Source organism: Petaurus breviceps, unplaced genomic scaffold (genome assembly GCF_028583685.1).
Source record: "Petaurus breviceps papuanus isolate PSGF00001 unplaced genomic scaffold, PetGlider_PUasm1.0 37, whole genome shotgun sequence".
NCBI lineage: Eukaryota > Metazoa > Chordata > Mammalia > Diprotodontia > Petauridae > Petaurus > Petaurus breviceps.
The window spans coordinates 62,112,414-62,132,258 of NW_027186296.1; the positions used below are offsets into that span (position 1 = coordinate 62,112,414).

Genomic DNA, 19,845 nt, shown 5'->3' on the forward strand with positions numbered 1-19,845 from the left:
ACCAAGTATTATGGTAGCTCTAAAGATTATGGGGTATTCAGGCCAATGTTAAAATAATTGTTTTCTACTAGCTAATGTAAAATCAATACAAGGTGTAGGTATGTGATACTCCTACAGGAAGATTTTGAAATCTTATACATGAGGCTTAGAAAGTGAAGAATGACTTATGTTCTCCTGTAAAAGCCACAGCCAGGAAAAATCATCAGTGATATTGATCTTTTGAAGAATTCCTCCTTCCTCCAGTTTAGGTCTAGGACTAACAGAGAGCTTGGATTAACACTTTGCACCTTCATCCATTCAATAACCTGTACCCTTGCCAGGAGGCTGTTCCTCTCGGAGTAGTTGCAATAGGGGGAGGCTCTTGGGAATTTGGTCCTTGCAATGGGGAGGAGGGAAAGGAAGCACAATCTGGAACACAGGCCGCCTAAGGGATGCCAACATTAATAGCTTTTAATGTCATTAACAAGACAATTGTTCTGTGATTAAAGAGTAACTCAGGGGTAAGATGAAAACCATGAATGTGTACTGTAATTCATATTCATGTTCCAGACCTGAATACAACTGAGATGAGTGGATAAGATTGTTATATTGTAATATCATTTGTTTTACAATTATTCATCAAATTATGTTAACATATTTGCAATACTTGGCAATACTCTGATCTAATAAAAAGATTGATATGCTGATCCCTGTTCACCTCCAGATCAGTCCTATCTACTTAGGAATGAATGGGTATGCCTTTTTTTCTCTATCATATTCACCAGGGGCAGCCCTCATGACTTTATTTTTTTAGTTTGCTCAAGAGGTTACCTTGGTCTTCTCCAAATCATTTTCCTCCTATGTCATTGCTTCTAGAGAGCATTCCATCCTTTCAGTGACTATTACACTGTGCCTTCTGATTCTTGGGTAGTTTACTTGAAGGATGTTGTTAGCTGTGATCTAGAGCTCCACTGTACAACTGTGCTTGCCTCTTAAAGAAGGTATTTTTTTCAGTGTATCATCTAACCTCCAGTGCTTCCTTGTGCAGACTCAAAAGAGGGGAGGAGAGAGAAAGTCTGAGGGAGAACAACTCCCATCCTGGTATAGCACCTTCTGAGTTGTGAGTGGGGATTTGGAAGGTGTACCATTCCTTTTTGTTTGGAGGGATGATCACTGTGAACTCTAAAAGACATTTGAAGGGAAAAACAATGAAAGGGATTTTTTTTTGAGAGGGAGAACAGGAAAGGTCAAACCCATTCACCCTTGCCCCTCACAGAAATAAACATCATTTTAGCCTTCACTTACCACAAGTCTGCTTCTCCCACTGACATACATCTAGTCTCATTCCTTTTCTTGTTCTTCCAGCTCTGATGTAAAGTCATTTCAGTGCTGAAGGACAGTGGGAGGGAAATGGTGTGCTGAGTGGCTATGTAATACACAATGGCTGATCTCTTCTGACATTTATCTTCACCCGTGAGGGGAGACGGAATAGCTCACTCATGAAGATGAATGTCATACAAGTGCTCTGCCATCATGTATCCTTCCGATATATCTCAAGAGAGAGATTTTAAGTTATATATAATATTGGAAACACTGCTGCCACAGGGTAGTTTGGTGGCTGCTGTTCTGGCTTATTGGATTCTGTTAAGTGACATGATACACCCTTGTTAAATGGAGTCATAGTCATTCTAAGATTATCTAATTCACCCTTATCTTAGCATTTGCTTATTTCATGTACTTACTTGCATTTACAAACGCATTGAGATACATCCCAGCATTTTTTAAAAAGAAAAGATGGAAATGTATTGAAATCATAACTACACACTTCTATACTCCATTCTTTGACTCATCTTTCAACAGATGACTGACTCAGAAGATGGAAAAGCAAAAGGAAGCCCATAGCTACTCAAATATTAGTTTGATTGATCCTAGGTCATCATTGATCAAAGCTGGCCCACATAAGCTGATATAAATCCATCATTCCATATGATTTTCATAAATCTTTTCCACCTAAGGTGGGAAGAAAATTAATTTGATAGAATCAGTAACATGATACATCATATCTGAGAGGTCATTTTTCCCCCAGTCTATAAACACTCTCAAATAATCCCTTGATTCTTTTTTGTATACGACCTGATTTATTACATATTCTCAACCCCAAATGCCCGTGCAAATTTGTCTGACTTTTTAATAAGGCCAATATTGCTTCTTGAGATATTCACGGAAGCTACATAGAGCAGCTCGGTCCTAATCCTACTGGCTTCAACAGGCAAAAGACCTCTTTTAAATTCACTTTCTGGAGTCTGTAGATAATAAAATCATGGACTCTTACAATCATAAAGGACCGCAGAAGTTCTTTAAAGTAATATATACCTAAGAAGGTTATCTTCTACAAGAGTTCTTGTAGTTACCTGTCACCCAGCCTCCACAGAAAGGCCTCCAGAGGAATGTAAGTCATTCCCTTCTTAGCAGTCCATTTGACTTTTCTTAATTGTTAGGTAGCTTCTTCCAGATATTTAGATGAAATTTGTCTCTTTGCATCTTTTACCCATCACTCCTAATTTAGCCTCCTGGTGACAAGCAAAGCCATTCAAATCTTTCTTTCATAAGTCAATCTTTCAAATGCTTGAGGAGCTATCCCATCTCCCCTAAGTCTTCTTTTCTCCAGCATAGACAGCTTCAGTTCCTTCAGCTAATCCCAAAACATGATATTGAGTTATCTTGCTATCTTTGTCACAGGCTCAAATTTGCGAATGTTCTGATAATGTGGTGCCACCACTTGCTCAAAATACTTCAGAATTGCCCTGACCAAAGCAGAGTACAGGATGAGTCTCACCACCCATGTCTGGTTTACCACTCATTTGTTTATGTAGTCAAAGATGGCATTACCTTTATGGGCTGTCATGTTGTACTACTGACTAATATTAAGCTTTGAATCCAGGGCTAATGAATGCTATGTTATTGATGTGTAAAATGGTCATAACATGGGCATTAAACATTATAGAAAACAACTTGTTTGTATGATCTCAACGTAGACTGGGCACGTATAATGGCAGTGGGACAAACATATGAAAAGGCAGCTCTGGAGAGAGTTTTGGAGCGTATGAAAATGAAAAATTTTGTTGGAGGTTGATTTACTTCCAGGATAGTTCCTGCTCACAGTGCAGTCAGGATAAGCCCTCCCATGGTGAGGCCAGGAGTTTGTTTAGGGTTCAGCCAGAGTTTAAACCTGAAACTGACTGTAATTGAAACTGCTTCAAGTAGCAACCCCAGGCTAAAATCAGCACTTAGTGGGGATTCTGACTTTCTGCAATGACCCTGGAAAGTTGGCTTTTCATTGTTGCGTGGGCTGCTGTGGGGATCTGGTTCTGTATTAGTCCTAGACCAAGGAATCTGACACTGAGCTCCTGATTTGTGAGGTGGAAAATGTGTTAAGAATGGAAGATATCTGGGAGACAGCCGAGTTTAGTACGACTGTTTGTCAGCTCCTGCCGCTAGCCATGAATCAGACTATACAGACCTTGTCTCTGATGTTTATAGGTGAGGAGGGCTAAGACAAAAAGGTGTACACTGAGGAAGTGGCTATTCCATAATCTGAGTGGCTCATTCCCTTCCAATGAGCTACAACCAGTGCCAGAAGATATAATTGACTGGTACTAGTTGCTCTGCTGGATGTAAAATGCATATATGTTAGAAATGGAATAATAATATTTTTACAAGTCAATTCATAAAGAGAATCAAAGGTACAGCATATGTAGCATGCATGCGTTCAGAGCAACCATCTGGTCTCGTACATGTTTTCTAATAACTCAAGTATTAGCTTTTGGAGAGACTGCAGAACTTTGGGGATATTTGGGGGAAGTAAAGCCAATTAGGTATGAGGATCTAGATGGCACAGTGGGTGAACATACTCACGTTTCAAGTTTTCACTTGTGGGTCCCTGCCTGTAATCACAAGGGGAACAGAGATTGTTAATTTGATATGAGGAAACAACATGTGATATTCACTCTGGGATTTATACTGATACAGCCTCCTTCCTTCTCTTTTCCAGAATAACTAGGGAAAGGGGTTAATATTGGGATGCACCAGAGCAAGTGAACTTTGTGAAAAATCTACATTGGTCTTTAAAAGTGCTATCTGTGCTATATGTCTCTAGCTTCAGACACTACAATCACTCTATTCAGAATAGTTAAAGAAATTAGCAAGTAGTTTTTTTTTGTTTTGTTTTGGGGGGTGTTGATAAGGGAGAATAGGGCATGGAAAGCCAACCTTTTTCTTTAAGAATTGACAAGAATAATTATGATCTTTTTCCTTTCTCCCTCTTCTTCCTCAGATAAAACAAAAAGTCTCAATGTAATATAAATAAATAAACCAGTCTCACACTTTAAAAGGCAGAATTACATCTTTGGTTGTTCTTGCACTTAATGTAACTGGGTTGATGGAATTTGTCAGAAACCTTGCCCAATAGACACACTGAGCCTTTGAAGACTAGGTATGGGACTGGCAGGTGCATTGTCAGGGGAATGTTGTTGAGAACGCACTTATGGCTGTAATTGACTTTGATGCTGCTCCCTACAACATCAGAATTGGTCCCTCATCTTTGACAAAGGGAAATGTTCACTCCAGATCTTTAGGTCGTTCTTTCTGGAAGCTGAATCACTCACAAATGAGGAGACAAATCTTCTAAACCCTCTTGAAGGATTGGTAGAAAAGCCTCCCTATGTGGTTAGAAGGAAACAATTTTCTTGGCCCTGCCTGTGAAACTTAGACTTTATCCTATAAATCTTCTCAGTAGAATGGGATTACTAGCCATCCCTTGCATTTCCTGTGGGCCAGTTTTCATTAGTCAGTTAGATGACTCTACAGTCTTCATTTTCTAATGCTTCTTGAGAGACCCACGATATTAAAAAAAAAAACCACATCATTTCAGGGGTAGATGAACTGGCCTGGAAATTTGATTTGCTTTCTAGCCTCAGTACTGGTTTTAGGCATTTCCCATCTTTGGTCTTAATTTCCAACTCCCAAATCCAGCAGTGTCTGACCCCACCACCCTCATGTTGTGATGGCAAAACACTTTGCCAGAGTGGTACAAAGCATCCATGTGATGTTCACTCATCTTACTGAGGTCCAAGGATTGTAATGAGCGTCTTTCCTTTCTCTCTACCATTCATTTCTCTTCTTGTTTTCCCTCCAGAAATCATTATCGCCAGAATTCAGCTGTCGCAGGAGCTTATGGAAAATGCCATTATACACTCACCTTTTCTGTCACATTTCCTCATAATGAAGATGTCTGCTACCTGGCTTACCATTACCCATACACCTATACAGCTCTGATGGTAATAATTCTCTTTCCTCTTTTATTATGCTAATGGGATTTACATAGTATTAAAATAATTGAGAGGGAGATCTGTTTCTGTTACCATATTTAGACACAGCAATGATATATCATGTGGAAACTGGTGATTTCCTATGATAAATAGATGTTGTGGCCCCTGAAGTTCAGATGCCTTATATGGGAAATAGAATAATTTAAGAGGGTGACATAAATTTACTATAAATCTGGTAAAAATAATAACGCATATGCATCTATAGCAGTATAAGATTTAAAAAAGACTATTCCTCAGAATACCTATTATAATTGTTAATAATAATAGTAATATTTATGTTTAGATCATGAGGGATTGGTATAGTGAACTCCTGGTAAGAACCATCCTGACCTCTCAATGCGGATCAGCAACTACTTGTAAAATATAATCTGAGGAAGTGGAGAGTGGCTTAAGTGGTTTGACTATGGCCCACAGACTATGTGTCAGAGGCAAGGCCTTGAACTCCACCTTCTCTTAACACTGAAACTGGCTCTCCATCTACTACAGCAAGCTGTACTGTTTATTAAATTCGACTTTTATAGATGAGAAAACTGAGGGTCAGACCGGTTAGGAGGCTTTCCCAAGGTCACACACTTTTATTTGGTGCTGAGACCTGTATCTAGGCTTTTAGATTCCAAGCCCGGTTCTCTGCATCATGGCATGTGGAGCAGAATAACTGTAAATGAAACACACAGTCCAACAGAGGGAGGCCTAGACAAAGAATCATTGCATCTGAGCTGTTTTCCTGAATCTACCACTGATGAGAAAGAAGCTTGAGGATGCTTCCTGACCATTTAAAGCATATTGCTCCTGCTTCATCTGAAAAAAAAAAAAAGGACTAATCATCCCTGCCCCCAGCTACATCCTAGATCTTTTGAGGATTAACGAGGATATTCTGGAAAGTACTTTGATCTCCTCTGTTAAAGCAAAATGTTATTAGAATATTAATGATTATACATATGTCGTGTATGTATGTATCTTAACCAAAAGGACTAAGTTTCTCATTCTGAGCCTGTGATAAAAAGAGGAAAAGGAAACGAAGAAGAGCCTTCTGTAATTAAAAGCCATGCCTGCAATACCTAACATACTGTTTGCATCTAATAGTTGCTTATCAAATGTTTCTGGAACAAAGTAAGTGGAAATTAAGATATGCCCATATGTGAGGAAGCAACCTTATTATTCACCTTCAAGTGCACTGCACTATACAAGACAATGTGTGGTTCTGTGGGAAGAATACTGGTTCTGAAGCTAAAGAACTTGTATTCAAATCCTGCTTTTGATATTTATTGCTTTTGTGACATTATGCAAGTCACCTTACCTCCGTGGGCTTTGGCTTCTTCATCTGTAAGGAGAGAAGGCTGGGCTACGTGCATTCTGACATTCCTTCTAGATCTCTCATTTCTTGTTCCATGCACATTTATGTTTATGTGCAGCACTGTCCATTAAATTGCAATGGGCATTAAGATTTTATTAGTTGCTTGGCACACTTATCAGTAACAGTATTGTACAACAAAACTGTAATATAAAACATGCAATGACAATTTTTTAAAATTTAGAATCCCATCTATGATTGTAGTCACTTTTAGCGATGCATGGCATACACAATTTATGGTCTCCGTCAGCAGCTTTTGACCTCTACTTTCATGAAATGTTGACTCTAACCAGTCTCAAGGGGAGGGAAAGTGCTTGATGGGGTCAAAGATCCTGGACTGGGAATCAATGAAATTGGGCCTTAATCTCAGTTCTGCTACCTCCTAATTGTGTGATCTGTGCAAGCCACTTTATCACTTGGGGGCTTATTAGTTTCCTCATCTATAAACTGAAGGGATTAGATTCAGGGGTGGGGAACCTGGGGCCTCAAGGCCACATGTGGACCTCTAGGCTCTCAAGTGAGGCTCTTTGGCTGAATCCAAACTTCACAGAACAAATTCCCCTTAAGAAAAGGATTTGTTCTATAAAATTTAGACTCCGTCAAAAGGCTACTGTACCCTAAGACTTAGAAGGCCATGTGAGGCTTTGAGGTAGCAGGTTCCCCACCCCTGGATTAGATGATTTCCAAGTCCATTTATGGTTGGACTAAATTATCTACAAAGTCTCTCATACCTTTAACTTCCATGATTATCTGATCATATGTATAATAGTTAATACTCTTTTCTTGAATAAATGTGCAATGGGTTCATTACTTTGGTCATTTTGTATAGCATAGAATTTTGTATGTTGAGGTTGTTGAGGGTCCAACTGTCACCAAATTATACAATCTTAGAGAAGGAGGAGATGGGGTATAGTAAAAACCTTAGAAATTAGCTAGTCCAATTCCATCTTTTTAGAATTCTCCTAACAATAGAAATTTTAAAGTGGAAACAGGGTGAGATGTAGACAAAATTCATGCTTTGAGTAGGGATTGAAGTATATGACTTCAGGGAGTCTTTCTAACTTAAAAAATCCATGAGACTGAGCCCCAGACAGGTTAAGTGACTTATCTAAGAACCAATTAGGCCAGCAGGAGAGGCTGGGCTAAAAACCAATTTTCCTTACTCCCAGTACAGTGGTCTTTACACAACTGGTTCATAAAGTTTTGGTCTTAGGAGCAAACTTTAAAAAATTAATTAGGACTTCCATAAGCTTTAGTTTATGTGGGTTATATCTATTGATATATACCATATTAGTAATTTAAAAATCTTGGTGTCATTATGAAAAAAAATTGACCTTGCAATACTTCTAAAAAGGGTTTCTGGATCCCCAGGTATCCCTGGATCAACCTTTGGGAATTGCTGCCCTATGTGATTACATCATGCTGCCTCAAAGTTCCTATAAGCTGATAAAATGTTACCTTTCTAGGGTAGAAGAATTTCTGGCAGTATTGTTTAATTTCTGCTATGTGTATCAGCTTATCCAGTCCAGTGGTCCATGGAACTATAGCTTAGATCCCTCAAAATTTCTTTTAATTAGGACCTGTATTTATCTGACCTTGATTATTAGAGGGACATTTCTAATGTTTGAATTAGAGGGGTCAGTCAGTTTCTTTTATCTATAACTTTAGAAGAGGAGGCCTATAGATTCCATTCAGTGGAGGAATCCATTTTCTCACCAAAGCCATTCCAATTCAATTCCCTACCCATTACAGGAGACTAAGGCTAACTTAAGGCCAAAAATCCCTCTAGTCACAACCCCACAATTTATATTACCCTCACTATTTACCGTGGTCTTCTGGAACCCAATTACCTGCTCTAATCTTTGAGGAAAATAGAGTGAATTCATTTTAAAAACTGACAAGTAGTCCAGGATCTACTTTTGTTATAGGGAGAACAATCCAATCTGCAGGCATGAGTATGGGAGGCAGGAGACCTCCCACACAATGGGTTATGTGGATAGACCTTATTATTCTGAATCTCTGCAGCTCATCATTTTGGCACTGCAATTCAAGAAGAATGGCTCTACTTTCACTTGATTATGGAACTCTTGTTGGTTAGAAAATATGGCAAGTTTGGGGGGGGCGGGTGGTTGTGAGAAGAGGAGTCAGGAGAAGGGTGCATGTTGTTGCTTTTCCTGGATAGATGAAATAGGGTAAGAAATAAGATGTGCTTCTTGTAGGTAGATAGGTTCTAGGTCTTATCTTATATACCCCAGTATGAGGTTTGCATCCCCAGTGGCTCTCAGTCTTTGGATTCTCTAGTTTTAAAAGAGCCCCCAAATCGGGGCCTCTGTGACTTCTGAGAAACATTTTCTCCAATAACGGTCAGAATGAGAATATATCTGGAACACACATTAGTCATTTTTATTTTTGGACATGTTCTTGGGAGAAATCTTTTTCTTCCAACAGATCAGTGATAAATTAAATGTGATTGATACCCCAAGGGCAGAATTGATTCTCTGATACTTGGGAGTTTTGGTGAGCGGTGGAAAATATACTTCTACATGGAATTCACAATTTTTAAATCTCTTAAGTAATGTAGTATATGTTTAATAATTGCAGACATTTTTATAGCAATGGATATGTATCCATTATGTATCTGGGAAAATTTTCTCAATGTGACTGTAATGTTACAATTCTTTTTATTCATTTTATTTCATAAGAGAAATAATTGGGATTCAGTTGTTTCAAATTATATCTCTCAGATGTGTGCAGATGATGATATTGGGCAATTGTCAAAATTATAGTATCATTGACATTAATGCTGAGGTCAGAGGGGTGATAAACTTAATCAATTGTAATCAACCTTATAACTATTTAAATATGTGTAATGACTGAACACTAAAGTACTCAGTAACATATTGATTAGTTTATGAAATTGCTCTGGGTAACCAGCTGTATCAGTTGAAATTCTAGACTCAAGATATAATTTCTGTGTATATTTTGGGGGTAAGCAAATGGAATTTGTAACTAAACCTAATATTGTCTATAAGGGTGGGAGCCAAAAAAGTGACCACATGGAGGATCCATATGTTAACTTCCCAGAAACCTTCCCCCAAATGTAAAAGCAGAGTTTTTCAATAGTCTCTTTATACCTACTATGATATATGTCATTGAGAGTTGGAATACCACTAAGTCCAAAGAAGAGAAGTTATGAGGGTAGATGAGAAACAAAATACCATATGTGTAACATTTCTATGCAGGACCACAGCACACACAAGGGACTGAAATGGAATCAAATGGGAAATGTTTGGACATATATTGACTCAGAGATGCAATAGGCAGATCATATAATAAGGTTGTTAAATAACCACAAAACCATAGAATACAATGTTGGAAGGCATTCCATAGGTCATCTAGACCAACCAGTTGATGGGCAGAAAATCTAAAACCCATATGTGGCCCATTGCAAAAATGAGAAAAGGACAGGCCAACTAAGAGAAAAAGTCTTGTTAAACTAGTTGGAAGAATATGGAAAAAGAGGGACAAAAGGCTATAGTGAAATAATTGCTCTGTATTTGTTTAAAAAAATCTTTGAAGAGGGCATTTCTGGTGACCATGTCACATGAGAGGTTTAAGGAAGGACTGACACAAAGACTATAGAAAATACTACTCAATCCAAATTACTCAACCTCTTTCCCAGGTGCTTTTCCACCATTAGCTGGAAGGTGTCTCCAAATGCCAAACCATTAGGATGATGGTCTTCCCTCTTTTCTTCTTTATGATATTCCTTCTTACTTGTAGTACAAAAATAATCTGCTCAACTTTTGCAACCTACTCATCCACCCCATCTATATACAAAGATAGTGTATAATTGATCTTGACATTCATTACTTACAAGTGGTTTGCTTCCATGTTCAAGAACTTGAAAATTATTTAACCCAGTAGCAATTCCCTATAGTTTCTCTGTCCCTATCACCCAAACCCATTCTTTAGCCTCACTATGACTCTGTGCCTTTCAATATTTTGCCAAGCCATTATCCCTGTTCTATGAACACTTTCTTTTCTTACTAATCTTGATCCTTTAGTAAATGAGATCAATTTTTCACTCTCATCTTGAATTCTTTGCACCATTATGCTATCACCACTCACACATCTCATTTCTCATCTAGTTGCCCTCATTTTGGGCTTCCTTATCTTCTTTACTATGGCCACCCCTTTGCTCTCTCTCTCTCTCTCTCTCTCTCATCCTATTCCATTGACAGGGATTGTCTTTTTTGTATTTCATCCCTAGTTTAGCACAACACCTTGCACATAGTAGGCACTTAATAAATGTTTATTGACTATTAACCACTCATGCCAAACCCTAATTCTGTATTATGTCTACCCTACATATGCTATTAGGGAGCTAATGGACAGAATTAGGGAAAGTACCAGAATCATATCTTGTTATCTAATCTCAATTGGGCTAGAGCTCAGGAGAGGTAATCTTTTACCACAACCTAAGTGATTCCTTATCCTGCTCTCCACAATCTCTTATCTCCCCACAAACCTCCAACTATACCCTTCCCCCACCCTCTCAGCTCAGTCCCTAGTCTCATACTTGACTTTCACCATGAAATTCCTCTTCTCCCCACATCCTCAAATGATACCACTTGCACTTCATCTCAACTACGGACATTCCCTTCTTTATTGCAGGCTCTGCTGAAGCGGTAGCTAGTCTACTCACGAAGGACAAACTTATCAATATGTACCCTTGATCCCATCCCATCCCATCCCATCCCCTTCTATCCTACCATATTTCATTCCATCTCACCTAATCTTATCCTATCCCATTTCAAAAAAATCCCATACCATATCTTCTCTAGCATACTATACCAACTCTAGTCTCTCTTTTGCTGATCATCATTATTTTCCTGTTCAATGGTTCTTCCCTGTTGTCTCTCTCATCCTCAAAAAACCTTTCCTAGGTCTTACCATACTTGTTAGCTAACAACTTGTAGGTCTTCTTTTCTTAGCCAAACTCTTTTTTCTAGTTTTTAAATTTTTTTTCATTTTTCAAATGCATTATTAACTTCTGATTTACATCATTCATTTCTGCCAGATATTGATTAACAAATTTTCTCTCTGTTTTCCCCCTACACACTGCCCCAAAATAGCAGTCCTACAGGATATCCCCTTCTCCAATCTGCTTTCTCCCATATCTTCTCCCATACCCCTTTTGACATTCTAGTAGGGCATGGTGGATCTCTATGCCCCAGTGCCTGTATATCCTATTTCCCAATTACATGTAAAATAGTATTAATAATAGTATATATATTTTAAATTTGATTTTAAAACTTTGAATTCCAGATTCATTTCCTTCCTCCCTTGTCACCCACCCTTACTGGGAAGATATTCAGTATAGGTTTTACATGTGTAGCTAATGCAAAATATTACCATAGTAGATATATTGTAAAAGACTGACTATATTTCCCTCCCTCCTATCCCACCTCCCACTTGTTCTATTCTCTATTTTGATCCCATCCTTTTTCAAAAGTGGGTGCTTCCAACTTCCCTCCCGCCCCAGCCTGCCCTCCCTTCCATCATCCCCCTTCTCATCCCCTTCCCCCCTACTCTCTTGTAGGATGAGATACCCTATTTAGTGTGTATGTCATTCCCTCCCTGAGCCAAATTCAATGAGAATAAGGTTGACCCATTCTCTTTTGCCTCCCTATTCTTCCCCTCCATTGTAACCATTTTCCCTTTCCTCTTCTATATGAGATAGTTTACCCCATTCTGTCTCTCCCCATCTCCTCTCATTATATTCCTCTCTCACCTCTTAATTTCACCATTTAAGTATCATCCCTTCCTGTTAAATTGGTCCTGTGCCCTCTATGTATACCTGTAAACATATATACACACACACATTCACATATGTATTCATATCTCTGTATACCCTCCAATATAGACATATATATATATATATTTCTATTCCCTTCAACTATCTTCATACTGAGAAAAGTTTCATCAGTTACAATTATCATTTTTCCATGTAGGAATGTTAATAGTTCAACTTTGATAAGTTCCTTATGATTTCTTTTCCTTGTTTACCTTCTCATGCTTCTTGTATCTGAATGTCAAATTTTCTATTCAACTCTTTTTTTTATCAAGAATGCTTGAAAGTCCTCTATTTCACTGAATGACCATATTTTCCTCTGAATAGTTTTTTATTTTTTAAATAGTATTTTATTTTTTCCCCCAATTACATGTCAAGAAAAACTTAGCATTCACTTTTCTTTCTAAGATTTTGAGTTTCAAACTTTCCTCCCTCTCTCCCCCCCACTGAAAATGGTAAGCAGTTTGATACTGTTTATACATGTGCTATCATTTAAAAATATTTCCATATTAGTCACAGTTGTGAAAGAAGAAACAGATCAAAAGAAAAAAAACACAAGAAGGAATAAAGTAAGTGAAAAAAATATGCTTTGCTTTAATCTCCTTTCAGAGTCCATTAGTTCTTTATCTGGATATGGATAACAATCTCCTTTATGAGTCCTTTGAACTTGTTTTGGATCATCATATTGCTGAGAAGAGCTGAGTCATTCATAGTTGATCATCACACAATATTGCTGATACTGTGTACAATGTTTTATTCGTCTGCTCATTTCATTTTACATGAATTCATACAAGTCTTTCCAGGTTTTTCTGAAATCTGCTTTTTCATCATTTCTTATTGCTCAATAATATTTCATTACATTCATATACCACAGCTTGTTCAAACATTCCCCAATTGATGATCATCTCCTCAGTTTCCAATATTTTGCCACAACAAAAGGGTTGCTATAAATATTTTTGCACATGTAGTTCCTTTCCTCTTTTTTCTTATCTCTTTGGGATAAGACCTAGTAATGGTATTGCTGGATCCAAGATTATGCACAGTTTGGTTGGCCTTTGGGCATAGTTCCAAATTGTTCACCAGAATGGTTGGATCAGTTCACAACTCCACTTATAGTATTTTAGTGTCCCAATTATCTCACATCTTCTACATTTATATTTTCCTTTTCTATCATATCAGCCAATCTGATAGGTGTTAGGTCATACCTTAGAGTTGTTTCAATTCTGTAATCTAAGGTGATTTAGAGCATTTCTTCATATGCCTATAGATAGCTTTGATTTTTTTCATTTGAAAACTGCCTGTTTATATGCTTTGAACATTTCTCAATTGGGGAATGTCTGCCAAACTTTTAAAAAAGCCATTTATAATGTGTATTAACTTCCTTTCCTTTAAATTCTCTTCAATTTGGCTTCTGACTTCATCATTCCACTTAACCTGCCTTCTCCAAAATTACCAAAAATCTCCTATCTGCCAAACCTAACAGCCTCTTCTGATTCCTTCTCCTTGTTTTGCTGCATTTGAAATTTTATCAGTCTATTACTGGTTTTCTTTCCTCACTTCATTTTCAGGACAATGCTTTCTAAATTGTTCTTCTTCTATTGGTCTGATGACTCTTTCTAACTTCTTTGCTAAATCATTATTTGTGTTACTTCTCTGTCCAACTGTGGATGAACATCAAGGCTCTCTCTTAATATCCCTTCTCTTTTCTCTCTATTCTCTGTGCTGTGATGTCCTCTATCTCTATAAAGATGATTTCAGATCTACATATCTAGTCCTAGTTTCTCTCCTGAACTCTAGTCATATTTTACCAATTGCCTATTAGGCATTTCAAAATGGGAGTACTGAAGGCATCTCAAAGTTCAGCATGTCTGTGCAGCAGCAAGCACCCTAGCATACCCAGGGTGGCTTCTAGCATAGGTTCTTAGATCTGCTTTACTAAAGGAAAGCCACTCAAAATGGGTTAACAATCTTACTTTAGTCAACCAAACATCAGAGAATACGAACAGAAGTTACTTGCAGAGAAACAGATCAGCAGACAGGTCTTCCCACCGTCTGACCATTACATCCATACCTAGTTAGTTACCAGAGAGGGAAGCACCAGCATCTGGGTTTTCAAAGGGGGTGGTGGTGCTCAACTGCTGCCTAGTTTCTCATCTGGCCAAATCACACCATTCTTCCCAAAGTGAGCCCCAAGGCAAAACCTCACAAATCAGAGTATATTTAGCCTTCTCCTGGGTCAGAGACCATCACAACCCCCATTACCCACTGCCCAATCACAAAGTAACAAGGTGTGGGCATTCCTGAAAAACAAGCCTCCCTCCACAGGCTCCAGGTGAGCACATTCAGCCTATTTGCAGAAAGCGTATATTCTCAAATCAAGGAAGGTTCTCATAGTCACTTAAGCCAAGGGGAACGGAAGATCTTCAGATTCTCATTCCCATAATAGTCTGAAACATGAATTATTTCTTCCCTTGGAGCAATGGTTTTTAATATTTTTCTTTCCTTTTTTTTTTTTTACATCATGGATACATTTGGCAGTCTTTGAACCCTTCTCAGAATGTTTGCTGTCTATAGTCATAATTGAAGGAAATGCTAAATTTCAGAAGTTAATAGGAAAAAAAAAGAAGTTAAAGAAAATAAAGATGTAATTTTTTTTCCTGTCCAAGTTCAAAGACTTCCTTAAATTTATCCACAAACCCATGAGATTCTGTGGACTTCATTTTAAGAACCCTTTCCCTAAATATAGCCCTCATTCAAATTTCCCTATTATTGTTGTGAGCACGTTGGTACTGTCCTCAACTCCTGACTCACATTTCACATATCCATCTAGTTGCTAAATTTTATTTATATCTATACAACATCTCTCACCAATGTACCTTTCTATCCATTTACATAGCTACCACCCTAGTTCAAGTGTTCATTATTTGTCTCCTAGACTAATAATGGTCTCCTAAATCAATCCGCCATTCAGCTGCCAAAGTTATTTTTCCTAAAATGAAGATATGACCATGTTACTGCTCTATTCAACAGATTCAGTGGTTCCATATTATCTCTTGTTGTTCAGTTATTTTAGTTGTAATAAACTCTTTGTGACCCCATTTGGGATTTTCTTGACAAAGATACTGGAGTAGTGTGCCATTTCCTTCTCCAGCTCATTTTACAGATGAGAAAGTTGAGGCAAACAGGGTTAAGTGACTTTCTCAGGGTCATTCAATTAGTAGATGTCTGAGACTGAATTTGAACTCAGATCTTCCTGACACCAGGCCCTCACTCTATCTACTGTGCCACGTAGCTGCTCCATAGGGAGTCCTGTCCTGTCCTGTCCTGTCCTCCCCTCCCCTCCCCTCCCCTCTCCTCTCCTCTCCTCTTTACATATTACCATACTTGCTGTTCTAGGTACCCATATGCTTTCTCTCTTCACCTCTGCCTCTTTGAATTCCTAATTTTCTATAAGACTCATTCAAGTGCAATTTTCTTCATAAAACTTCTCTTAGTTTCATCAGAGGAAGAGAAGAGAATAAGCATTTATCTAGCATCTACCATGTGACCTCCACTGTGCTAAGTATTTTACAACTGTGATCTCATTTAATCCTAATAATCCTGTGAGGTAGGTACTGTTATTATCCTTATTTTACAGTTGAAGAAACTGAGGTAGAGATTAAATGATTTGCCCATGGTCACACAACTAGTACATGTCTGAGGCCAAATTTGAACTCATATCTTCCTGATTCCAGGCCCAGTGCCCACTGTGCTACACTGCTGCTAGGGTACTTTCTACCTCTTTACCTTGTATTCATTTTGTGTATATTCCACAGATTATAGATACTATTTCCCTTCACAACAGTTCTCTGCCTGCTGCTTAACCTTTCTTGGTTCCATTTTCCATTCAGCACAAACTCCTAATATCCTTTTATCTAGGCTACCACTCACCATTATTTAATTTCCTTGTAAGGTAGAGATATACTGAAGTCAGCTCCCCAGGACCAACTGTTAAATTTTTAGTGTAAGCATTTACACCTGGAAAATCTAAGACCCTTACAATTCACAACTCAGTTTATTCTTTGAATGATTGTTTAGACTTAAAGTATTAAAGAAAATGTTCATAATGCATATTAAATTTAAAAGTGTGTCTTATGTGCATCTTTTCTTTCAGAGAGCTGGTTGTTAAATATTTATCGGTACACTGCAGTTTATAAGCCAACATGACTAAAAACATAAAGACAGGTCACCATTCAGTTGTGGGCAAGAGACTCTCAGTCCAGGGATGAATCAAAATGAAAGACATGTAGGAAGAAAAGCTAGTTAGAAGTGCCCATTCTATACCAGAAGTATTCATTTATTCCCTTTTGTGTAGTGAGAAGTCTTCAAATCAATGTGGATTTTATTACAATAACCAATAGGGACTGTGCAGTGTCAAAACAATAAGGTATGTCCATTGCCAGGTTATGGGCTTTGATCTAAAACAGAAAGGCATGGAAGCAAATGGTAAGGAGATAGGTAATATAAGTAACCTATGATTCATTAAAAAAAATAAACTTTTCAGAATATACAGTGGGTTTTCCTGCTTCATGGCAAGCCAGGTTGGGGTGATAGTCTTTGAGGTCAAGGAAGAGTCTGCTATAAAATTTTAAGAGGATTTTTTAAAAGGGGAGGAAAATGGTGAGATCACCCATAGAGTTACACAGGGTGAGATTTGTGCTGTTATCAACTGATATTACACAAGAAGTCAGGTCCTATTTTTCTTTAAATGCCTTACTCACCCCCTATAGGGGAGTTCCATAATTGCCTCTAACAAGTCTTCTAGTTTTATAGCCAACTCTATCACAGTGGGTTCTGTGGGGTAGTAATTACAGTTCAGATGGCACCAGTATTCAAAATCCTTGCTTTTCTGTGGGTTTCTAACCTTCATCAAGAACAATAGAAGTATCCAATTAGATAACAACTCCCTGAAACCCAAGACATGATACTTCACCTCAAGATCATTTGCAGCCGAACAAAGCATAGCCTCTTTGTTAGTAACAATTCATCAGTAGGCTGATAATGACTTTTCAACAAAAAATCTTTCTCTTTTGCAGTGGCCCCAGTGCTATCTTGTGCAATTCCATTAACTTTTATCATCCAAGTTTTATACCATTTGTTCAATTTAATGGAATTCAATAAATATTTATTAAGCCCCTACTATGTGCAAGGCACTATGCTGGAGAGAAAAAAAAACAAATATAAAAAGAATCCTTCTTGTTTTTGAGAAACTTATGTTTGGCAATTCTACTTGGGAAATAAAACACTTGCCCAACTAAATAAATACAAAATTATCTCAAGTGAGCTGGGGAAGAGTGCTAATATTTAAAGGGGAGGAGTAGGAAGCAGGGTGCTATGATGAATTTTTAATTTAGTAGCTGTGCTAGAAGAAACATTTGAGAGGGGGTGCATTATAGATATGAAGGACCACAAAGGCCCAGAATCAGGGAATTCTAGGAAAGCTAAGATGTCAGTTTGGCTGCAATGGAGAACATGTGAAAAGGAATAATATTAAATAAGCCTGGAAATGTAGGTGAGAGTCAGATTGTATAAATGTTAGGCTGAGGACTTTTTATTTCCTTAGAGGAAATAATGGGGTGTTTTGATCAGTTATGTGCTTTAGAAATATCTATTTGGCACTTGTGTAGAGGAGAAAGAGACAGAAGGCAAGAAAACCACTAGCTGAATATCCATTACAGCTCTGAGGCAAAGGGGAATTTGTTTGAGAATTGAGGGAAGGGATAGAGGGTGGGTGAATAACCATTGAGGAAATCAATGAGAATTTGATGAGTAGGCATCACTTACTTGATTTCTGCCCTAGGCCCATCTTGACTTCCTGGAAAAAAGTGTCAACCATAAGAAAGTCTACTTCCAGCATCAGGTACTCTGTCAGACTTTGGGAGGAAACCCATGTCCACTGGTGACCATCACAGCAATGCCTGAATCTAACAGCAGTGACCACCTGCAGCAGTTCCGTGAGTAAAGAAAGACTCTACCCCCATCCCCACCCCTACCCCCACCCCAAATCTGCTTTTTTCTCTTCTTCTTATTCTTTGTCTTTTACTGCTTTGGTTTTGATACTCTTTCTATTGCACAAGGATTCCATGTCTAGTCTTTTTAGATTGGGGTCTTCTTATAAGTGAGTATCTTGTTTAACCAATGGAATGTATAAAATCCCCCTATATACTGTGAGTTTGTAATAAAAAGATACAGAATGCAATTAGCCATTGGATATATGGATTTAAAATTCTCACTCACTAAGTTATTGTCCTAGATTTACCTCCTAGGTCCCATTCCATCTATCAGTCTATCTCAAATATACTTATTGATGACTTTCTATCATTTTCCACCACAATTTCTCCTGATTGGATCTTCCCTTTTACAAAGTATGCATACACATACACACTAACATATGCTCACAAGCAGAACTTCCAATACAGAGACTGTCTGACAATATATACATTATTCTGTCCTTGTATACTCTCCCCTCTTCTGCTACATAGGAGATTTATTTTCTCTTCTGTAAGACCATAACTTTTTTTCCCCCGTTACCCAGAGTTCACCATCTTTTTAATGATGTTTTCATTGATGTGGATGTTGTTATCAGGTGTATTGTTCTCTTGTTTCTTTGAATTTCACTTTGTGTCAGTTCACACAAATTTTCCCACCTTTATCCAAATTTTTCATATTTGTCACCAAGAAAAAAAAAGGACTGAGTATCAAGAACTGATAAACGTAAACATAATCTCACATTTCACAAAGGATGGTTGTGATGGGAATCCTTCCTTAGCATTCCAAGGAAAGAAAGCTATATAGAAAATTAATTTCCTTCTATGGTCAAAGTTGAATTGGAGATGAGACAAAATATATCTTTCTTTTTTTACACAGGATTTCATACACTGTGGAAGGAGGTCTTATTATTTGATTGTTTCCAATCAAAGCCTTACCAGGACTTTGCAATCTTTCTTTAGAGATCTGTTTGGCAACATAGATGTATTTAAATTTTGGGGAGCTTGGTGCATAGAGGAGGAAAAGAACACCAGGGATAGATAGATACATTCAGGATTGCAAAAAGCTAACCTAAAATTGTCTTTCAGCAATACATATTTGACCGGTAATTGGTTAAGGTTTGAAAATTACTGCTGGTATTATTCCAGGCTCTGTGATAGATAGGACCACAGAAACAGGATGAGAAATACCAAGGGGTTTGTGTGTGGGGAGGAGGATGTCTGAGAAAAAACAGTTAATTTATC

The 19,845-nt window shown here is 37.9% G+C and overlaps 1 protein-coding gene across 1 annotated transcript in view; it reads left to right on the forward strand.

Annotated features, from left to right (window-relative positions):
• The window catches only part of AGBL1 (AGBL carboxypeptidase 1), a 995,991-nt gene that overhangs the window by 214,667 nt on the left and 761,479 nt on the right, over positions 1–19,845 (forward strand). Inside the window, exons 16-17 of the mRNA XM_069098544.1 lie at positions 5,174–5,315; positions 18,414–18,567. Of these exons, the coding sequence (XP_068954645.1) occupies positions 5,174–5,315; positions 18,414–18,567 (296 nt within the window). The remainder of the gene's footprint in view (positions 1–5,173; positions 5,316–18,413; positions 18,568–19,845) is intronic.